General features: G+C 60.1%; 1 protein-coding gene and 1 long non-coding RNA gene across 4 annotated transcripts in view; both read left to right on the forward strand.

Annotated features, from left to right (window-relative positions):
- Positions 1–2,561, forward strand: part of LOC132029075 (uncharacterized) — a 3,408-nt gene extending 847 nt beyond the window's left edge. The window contains exons 3-4 of one of the 3 annotated variants that reach the window (XR_009407690.1): positions 1,009–1,253; positions 2,387–2,561. This is a non-coding gene — a long non-coding RNA (uncharacterized LOC132029075). Of the gene's footprint in view, positions 1–1,008 lie in introns of all 3 variants that reach the window. The other 2 variants (XR_009407689.1, XR_009407691.1) reach the window with 2 other exon arrangements.
- Positions 2,562–4,640: 2,079 nt separating this feature from the next.
- MESP1 (mesoderm posterior bHLH transcription factor 1) lies at positions 4,641–6,096 on the forward strand. Its single transcript, XM_059418467.1, has 2 exons — positions 4,641–5,404; positions 5,725–6,096. Exons 1-2 carry the CDS (start codon positions 4,694–4,696, stop codon positions 5,797–5,799), a joined length of 786 nt encoding a protein of 261 aa, XP_059274450.1. The 5' UTR covers positions 4,641–4,693; the 3' UTR covers positions 5,800–6,096.
- The last annotated feature ends 2,064 nt before the right edge of the window (positions 6,097–8,160 follow it).

Raw genomic sequence — 8,160 nt, forward strand, 5'->3', positions numbered from 1 at the left:
CACGTCTGCATCTCGGCTCTGGGCTAGTTCAGCTCCTAAACCCTTTCTGCCTTAGTTTCCCCACGTTACACTATAAAGCTTAGCTCTTCCTCCACTTACCCAGGTGAAGCAGAGGAGTCTAAGTGTGACTCCCCGAAGAGCGGCGCGATCTGTGGACCCTGGGTTCTCAGCCCCCCTCCCAGAACCACAGAGATTGTGCATCTCCCCGGGAGCCCTTCCCAGAATCCGCCAGATCTCTCTCCTTTCTTGCCACCCCCTCCCTCCTCATCACCCCTCTGCCTCCTGTGACTCCCACTGGCTGCCCATCCAGCTGACCCAGGACCAGGATAATCAGATTACCTCGGGTCCAGAATAATCCATTCCATATGGCTTGCCAACTCAGAGGCTCCGGGAGCTAAAGGTGTGAGGAAAGGGGGTGATCTTGGTAGGAAGGGGTTCCCGGGGATCCTCGGGGGCCTTAGCGGGGGAAGGAGGGAGGTGGAGGAGAAGTCGGGCGCCTTCCTGCTGAGCCCCCTGACTGCTCTGGGACCCGAGGGGACCACGGCCTCATCCATCTGGGACCCACGGGGGCTTAGGATCTGTGCTGGGCTGGCACTGGGCACTCCCAGTGCCTTTTCCACTCTCTGGATTGGGACGTGGCCACTATAGGGTGCTGCTGCTCGGAAGGGGCTGAGGTTCATAACTCTGGGGCAACTGTACTTTTTGCACCCACATTCTCCTGCTCTGTCCCCCCAGGGGCTCTGGTGGAACAGGTCCAGGGGGAGCATGGAAACCTTCTATCTCCACGGGTCCCTGTGACTTGTGACAAGATGTTGTGGGTGTTTGAGGATTCTGGGGGAGTCTCCCCCACACCAGCACCCTCCCTCTTGGGGCAGCCTTCAGGAGGAAAGGAGCCCCTCCCATCTTCCCGAGGAGACAGGACCCGTGCTGGGGAGGACAGAACACAGGCTTTGACCCAGGCTGAGGCAAAAGGGTCCCAACTCGGCCCCTGTTTGCCATGTGACACAGGACCACCTCTCCACACCTCCATTCCCTCATCTGCAGAGGGAGGCGGTGACGCCCACATCACGGCAGGACGGAGAGCTGTGACCCAGCCACGCCCAGTGCGGTGCCAGGCCCAGGTGACAGTAGCAAACGTGACCACGGCTGTGGCCAAAGGCCAGTCCACGCAGGACAACTGGATCCATATGATGTCAACACGGCAGGCATTACCCCGTGGCTCAAGAGCAGAAGCTGGGGCCTGAGGACCGGGAGTGAGTTCCCCACGGGACACAGGCGGTGCCTGGCAGGCCACACTCCAGAGGGGGTGTCCTAGGCTGTGTCAAGACGGCCGCTTGTTAATAGCAGCCCCCCACCCCGAAGGCCCTCCCTCTCAGGCTGGTGCCAGAGTGTGGTGGGAAGACCACGGCGTCGGGGACACCTCCGTGAGGAGCCTCCTGGGAGACGCCCCTGCGGATGCTAAGAGCTGCTTCCCTCTCCTGGGGCCTCTGGCTCCGGCGGGGACAGGGATTAGGGGCCACAAGAGGAGTATTGACATAGCACCTTTGATTAGCACTCCTGTGTCAGAAGGGCTGGCTGGGAAATGAGAGCGCGGAGGCTGGGAGGTGGGAGGGGGCTGCATCCAGGACCCAGGCCTAGGCCCGAGGAGCTGGCTGAGTCTCCTTAGCGGAAGGCTGAGACCCAGGCCTCGTATAGAGTCCGATGTGCTCTACCCTGGGTCCCAGAGGAGGCCGCCCTGTCCTGCCTGCCCCCACCCCGGCCAAGGGCCCCAACTGAACTCTCACCTCTGCTCAGTGGGGCTGCCCCCAGGCCTCATTTCCCAGCCTTACACGTTGGCAGGCGAAGGCAGGCTCGGGCCAGGGGAGCAGGAGCCACTGGCTCCGGCACTTGTCAAAACACAGGCCCCTGAGGTGTGAAGGCCTCACCCCGGCAGGAGGGCCAGCAGGCCCTGCTGCCCGGAGAACTCATTAGCTGGGGCAGCTCCCAAATGAGCCCACAGGAGAGGCTGGCTGATAAGGAGATCAAAGGTGAGAGAGGCCTGGGGGAAAGGGAGAAGGCGACTGGCAGGAGGAGGCAGAGCCCAGGCTCCAGGCTGGGGAGGGGGTCCCTCCTCTGCCCGATCTTGGCTGCATTAGGCCCACTGGCAATGTCCCTTGCACACACTGGCCTTGGGACCCCCCACTCCCGCATCCAGGGTGTAGCAGGAGAGGGAGGGACTCCCTGGTGGCGGCCTCTGGGGCCGAGGCCCCCCAGCTTGGGATGGAGGTGAAACCGGCCATCTGCTGCACCTCTCTCATGCCCTTTCTGGGGGCTCTTTGCCTCCACACTCGCCCGGGGGACTTCTGAGCCCTCCCCCAGCCTGACAGCAGAACTCCTCCTGTCACAGGCGCTCCATCGCGGTGTCTCTCCTGCTCCAAGCCTCTCTGTGGCTCCCAGGCAAGGGCCCAAGGAGGTCAAAGCTTAGGTCCCCAATGTGCGAGTCGTCAGGAGCCAGAGCTGTGTTTAGGATGAACAGTCCGCCTCCCACACATATGGCCTGTTGTCCCAAACGTGTCTGGTTGATTCTGTGCTGAATAAAGAGTCATTCCAACGACACACCAGTACTGGTGGTTTCCCCTGGACCGGGAACTGCAGGCCCCAGAGACAGGACGGTAATGAACTTTGTTAGACCCTCATGCTGGTTGGGCTCTGGACTTTCTAGCCTTGGGCGCGTATTGGATTCCCAAAGAGACGACAATGAAGCAAGAGGGTGGTTGATTGCCTGGGCGTTTTGGGTCCTTCTGAGTTTTCTCAATGATTAGCTGCAAAGTGGAAATCTGAATCATGTGGGAATTGGAAGGATTTTTTTGACATTCAGAAGGTTGGCTGCAGGGTGCCCAGAGCCCTCGCAGATCCCACCCCTCCTGCCTGACTTTACTCTGCACTCCGTCCCACCCAAGTGTACAACACGCTCTACCTGTTGCCAACTGTTAGTCCCCTCAGGCCCAATGACATTGAAGGGGCCCAGCAGCTGGGCTGCAATGCCAGGTTCTTGGCTTGGATCTGGAGCCCCAGGAAGGCCTCCCTTGACAAGGGTCTGAAAAGCCCAGACCCCACTGACAGCTTCCCACTGAGGAAGGCCCTCCTGGAGCAGGCTCTCCTTGGGAGTAGATGGATCTACAGCACGGCCCAGGGAATGGGTTCCTCCCCTTCTCCCCGAGGGTGGGCTGGCAGTGCCTCTCCTGGATGTGACCATGGGCATAAGAATTCTGGGGCTCCTGGGACAGACTGCAGGAGAGACCAAGGGCAGTAGAAGATAAGAAATGAGGGGAAGGATGGTGGTGAACAGGGAAGTTACCGAGTCACCTGGCTGCCTTTACTACAGACCAGCTCACCCATCAGTCTCACTGGGCTGGAAGCCATGGGAGATGCAGGTGGGAAATATTAGCTCTCACACACTGAAAGATGTGAAAGACTAAGGCTCTTAAAGACACGATGCTAGACACCAGGTACTTCAGGGTCTAGGCAGAGGACAGACATCCGTGCACAGAGCAGCTATTATGACAAGGGACAGACTCAAACTCCTGAGGGGTCAGGCAGGCAGCACAGGTCCTCTGAGATTTCCTACATAGACTATCATATCGTCTATAAATGGAAACAGTTTTATTTCTTCCTTTCCAGTCTGTATGCCTTTTATTTCTCTTTTGTTATTGCACAAGCTAGGCCCTCCAGGACAATGCTAAGTAGCCCCAGGTAGGAGCAGACATCCCTGCCTTGTTCTCAGCATTACGGGAAATGCACTGTGGAGTACGGTATTAGCCTTGGGTTCTTTGCAGATGCCTGTTATCAGGTTGAGAAAGTTCCCCTCTGTTGCTAGCTGGCTGAGAATTTTTATCATGAAGGGGTATGGATTTTGTTAAATGCTTTTTCTGTGTTACGTCCACTCACATTTCAGTGGCAAATTCTTCTCTGCCTGCCCCAAAGTGGTGGAATACCAGCTAGAGGCCAGTGGCGGCAACTGGATTCCGCCAGGCTGAAGGTGTCCTGGAGGGCATCAGGCTTCCCCTCCTCCAGGTCCGACGGTGTGGCAACATGACCAGATTTGGCTAGCTTGTTGGACTGGGGTGGAATAGTTTCCTCATATTGCCTCCTCGGTCCCACCACCACCACCACCACCGGGTAAGGCCATGTCCAGGAGCAGAAATGGGTTACTGTTCCTCTCACCTCTAGCAGGGATCAGGGCCCCATTCAGGGTTCCCATCCTACAGATTCTACAGATCTGGTTGCAGCATGCCCCAAGGCTCCCCATTGTACAAACTGGGAACAAATTTGCAAGAAAACGTTAAGAATCTGCACAAGGTCCCAACAGGTGAAGGCAGCCCAGATCTAGGTCCTATACGTCCAGTTCCCTGACTGCGCTTCCATTAACCTCCTGAGCTGGCCCAACACGCCAGGCAGCTCGGGCCACTAGGTGCAGGCAAGAGCCCGAGTGGCTGGGCCAGGTGCCCAGTCGAGGACCCAGGTGAGGCCAACCTGGGGCAGCCCTCGACCCGCACCTTCTGCACCCCCGTTTGTTCAAAGGGTCAGGCCCCGCCCCCTCCAGGCCCCGAGCCCGCTTTGAAGTGCTGATGCGGCCTGGAAGGGGCCACTTCACACCTCGGGCTCGGGATAAAGCGGTCGCCGGCCGCCGCCCCGCAGACGCGCCACCGCCGCCATGGCCCAGTCCCTGTGCCCGCCGCTCTCCGAGTCCTGGCTCCTCTCCCCGGGATGGGGCCCCGCTCGGCCTCCGCCGCCCTCCGACAGGGACTGCGGGTGCTCCCCGGCCTCGTCCCCGGACTCCTGGGGCAGCGTCCCGGCCGGCAGCCCGGAGCCGAGCCCCGGGCGGCCCGGCACCCACGCGGCCCCCAGAGCCCGGAGCGTGGGGAGGCGAGGCGCCCGGGGCAGCCGCCTGGGCTCGGGGCAGCGGCAGAGCGCCAGCGAGCGCGAGAAGCTGCGCATGCGCACCCTCGCCCGCGCCCTGCACGAGCTGCGCCGCTTCCTGCCGCCGTCCGTGGCGCCCGCCGGCCAGAGCCTCACCAAGATCGAGACGCTGCGCCTGGCCATCCGCTATATCGGCCACCTGTCGGCCGTGCTGGGCCTCAGCGAAGAGAGCCTGCAGCAGCAGCGGCGGCGGCGGCGGCGCAGCGACGCGGCGACCCCTCGGGGCTGCCCGCTCTGCCCCGACGGCGGCCCCGCGCAGGCGCAGACGCAGGTGCAGGCGCAGGTGGCGGCGCGCGCCCCGGTCCTGGGCTCCGCCGCGACGTGGGGGTCCCCGCCCGCCTGTCCCGTAGCACTGGGGGCGCCCGAGCCTCGAGACCCGCCGGTGCTCTACGACAAGGCGGCGTGTCCGGAATCGCAGACAATGGAGCTGGACCCCTCGTCTCCGGTGAGTACCTCCTTCCCGCGCGGGACTCCCTCCCGGCGCCGTCGTGGGCGGCGCTACCTGCTATCCGCGAGCCAGGTGCGCAGCTCCCCCTGCGGGGCCACTCACTCCGCGGCACCCCCACCGGCAGCCTGCCTGGTCTGCATGCTGTCCCGAGTAGTGTAACTGGTGTGTCCCCCAGCGCTCAAGCGGGTACGGGAGGGAGAGGACACGCCGGGAACAGGGGCCTGTTCCCCGCCAAAGGTCCCCTGAGAGGGGAGCCCCTGGGCGCGGACACCCACACTGGGCAGCCAGCGCGGATGGTAACTGTTTCCTCCCCGCAGCTCTTTCCTGGCGACGTGCTGGCCCTGCTGGAGACCTGGATGCCCCTTTCGCCGCTGGAGTGGCCGCCCGCCTGAATCGTTGAAGTGACTCCCTGTAACTGACACCCTGTCTGTGAGCATCGAGGCCTTCTCAGCCTCGGCACCTTCAAAACGGCCGCTCTCCAGACTCCCTTTCCTGGGAGGGGGCCCCTGTGATACTGGCATACGCGTTCCTGAGAGGGGGAGCCTGTCCCCACCCAGGACGGTCCTCCCCAGCCCTTCCCTCAATGGAAGGACCCGTAGGTAGACCCTGGGAGGCCGGCAGGGGGTGCCTGCCTAGTATGTATTTATTTATTTGTGAATAAACGTGCTGGTGTCCATTGACCGGTTCTTCTTTCTCTACACGGGCACAAAGCTCCCACCCCCTCTCCAAAGAAGAACCTGGAAGAATCAAGAGGGTCCCTGGCCGACTTCAGCCCTCAGGACACACGGGCTCAGGCCCTTTCCTCCTTGCCCCCACCCCTGGCTTAGCATCTCCCATTCCCCAAGTTCAGCCTGGAAGGGGGAGTTGCTGCATATGAGGGTCTGTCCATCTTTTCTTTGAACCTGGTGGGAGTTGGGTAAAACCCAAGGATCTCTGCAGAAAATACATTGCCATTAGTACTTTCTGTGTATTGGGTCCTTTACACAATTTATACCCAAATCACCATCTTATAGAAGAATAAACCAAGGATGGACACTCGAGTCCTGATATGAATTCAGAATCTGAGTTCTAATGCCCAGTAGGACTTTACCAGCTCTGCGGTCTGAGGGGACACCAGCTACCAAGGGTTCACGTCAGGCGTCCCAATCCCTTTCTCCCCCTGTGCTATAGCATCATGGCCTAGACCTTGGGGTTTTTCTCATCTCCTTCACTTCTCTCCCTGGTGGTTTAGGGACATAAACTAACATCAGTGAGTCAGTCCCAGGTTCGTGTAAGTGTGACCTCCCGGCGGCCTAGCTGGGATGGAAAGACTCATGGGGGTCACCTCTGGAGTCACACAGCTGGCCTGGAACCATACTCCTGACTACACTGCTGGATTCTGATCAGGGATGTGCTGCATGGGGAAGAGGAAAGCCTTGACCCTGGCCTTGCTCAAGGGGTATAGGAAGCAGTCAGAGGTCGCGGGGCGGGGGGGGGTGCAGGGCAGTAGCCGAGGCCCAAAGGCCCTCTGTGGATGGGTACTGAGTTCTCCCCTTTCCCTCAAGCATCTTTGAAATACAGGCCTTCATGATTTATTGAGATAGTTTATGTACCATCAAATTCAACTTTATAATTCAGTGGTTTTAGTGTATTCATAGAGTTATGCACCCATCACCACTGTCTGAATTGAGAACTTTTTTTTTTTAAGATTTTATTTGAAGAGAGAGAAAGAGCACAAACCAGGGGAGCGGCAGAGAGAGAGGAAGAAGCAGGCTCCCCACTGAGCAGGGAGCCCAGATGCGGGGCTCGATTCCCAGGACGCAAAGGCAGACGCTTAACTGACTAAGCTGCCCAGGCACCCCTAGACTGAGAACATTTGCACCACCCCCCAAAGAAACTCTGTGCCCATTAGCAGCCCCCTCCCCATTACGCCATCCCCCCTCCCCAGCACACTCCTCTCCTTCCCGCCTCCCTCGATCTGCCTGTTCCGGACATTTTGCATGAGCGGAACCACACAACATGAAGCCCCTGGTGTCCGGCTTCTTTCCCCGGTCAGAGCATTTTCAGGGTTTAGCCACGTGGTTTCGGGCATCCCTGCTTCTCACCGCCCAGGGATAGTCCCCTGCATGGACACACCCGGGTCTGTTTAGCCGTGGATACTGATAGGTTTGTTTTGAAACCATCTCGGAGATCCTTTCCAGCGCTTGGCTGGGCCGGGAAGGTGGGGGGTACTCAGACCCGGCGGGCGGCAGGGCCGTGTCGTTCAGGCGGCGGAGCGCACCCTGGCCAGCATTTGGCCGCAGAGAGTGGGATCCGAAGGCAGAGGCCCTGCAGGGGGCAAACCTCACACCTCCGCTGACCACCCCCTTTCCCACACCTCCCCTCCCAAGACCCTAACCGGAGCCGAGTGGGAAGGCCTTTCCAGGGGCCTGGCCAATTTAGAAAATCTGTTTGCATGGCAAAGGTCCTGCGGTTTAGGATGGGGAATTAAAGTTATTAGCAAGTCTTTTCACAGGTAAGTGGAGCTCATTGGCCAGCGCCCTCCCCTGGGGAGAGCCTCACCTCCTTCTCGGAGCCAGCCGCGGTCGGGTGTTTGTTAGCACCCGGGTGTGAATTTTCATTAGCGCGTCTCTGCTAATAAGGCAGAGGGCTGGGGCTGGGAAGGGCGCTCCTCGCACCGCTCCTGTGCCTGCGTCCCCGTTGCGAGGCTCCAGGACGGCCAGCAGCGTCCAGGTAGGCGACTCTCAGTTCTCAGCTAACCGACCTGTGAAAGT

The sequence above is a fragment of the Mustela nigripes genome, chromosome 13 (assembly GCF_022355385.1).
Source record: "Mustela nigripes isolate SB6536 chromosome 13, MUSNIG.SB6536, whole genome shotgun sequence".
NCBI lineage: Eukaryota > Metazoa > Chordata > Mammalia > Carnivora > Mustelidae > Mustela > Mustela nigripes.

Bases quoted from the DNA above. Each gene is read 5' to 3' on its own strand.
- MESP1 (XM_059418467.1), top strand. From the start codon at position 4,694: ATGGCCCAGTCCCTGTGCCCGCCGCTCTCCGAGTCCTGGCTCCTCTCC. The intron at 5,405-5,724 runs GTGAGTACCTCC...TCCTCCCCGCAG, and splicing joins AGCTGGACCCCTCGTCTCCG to CTCTTTCCTGGCGACGTGCT.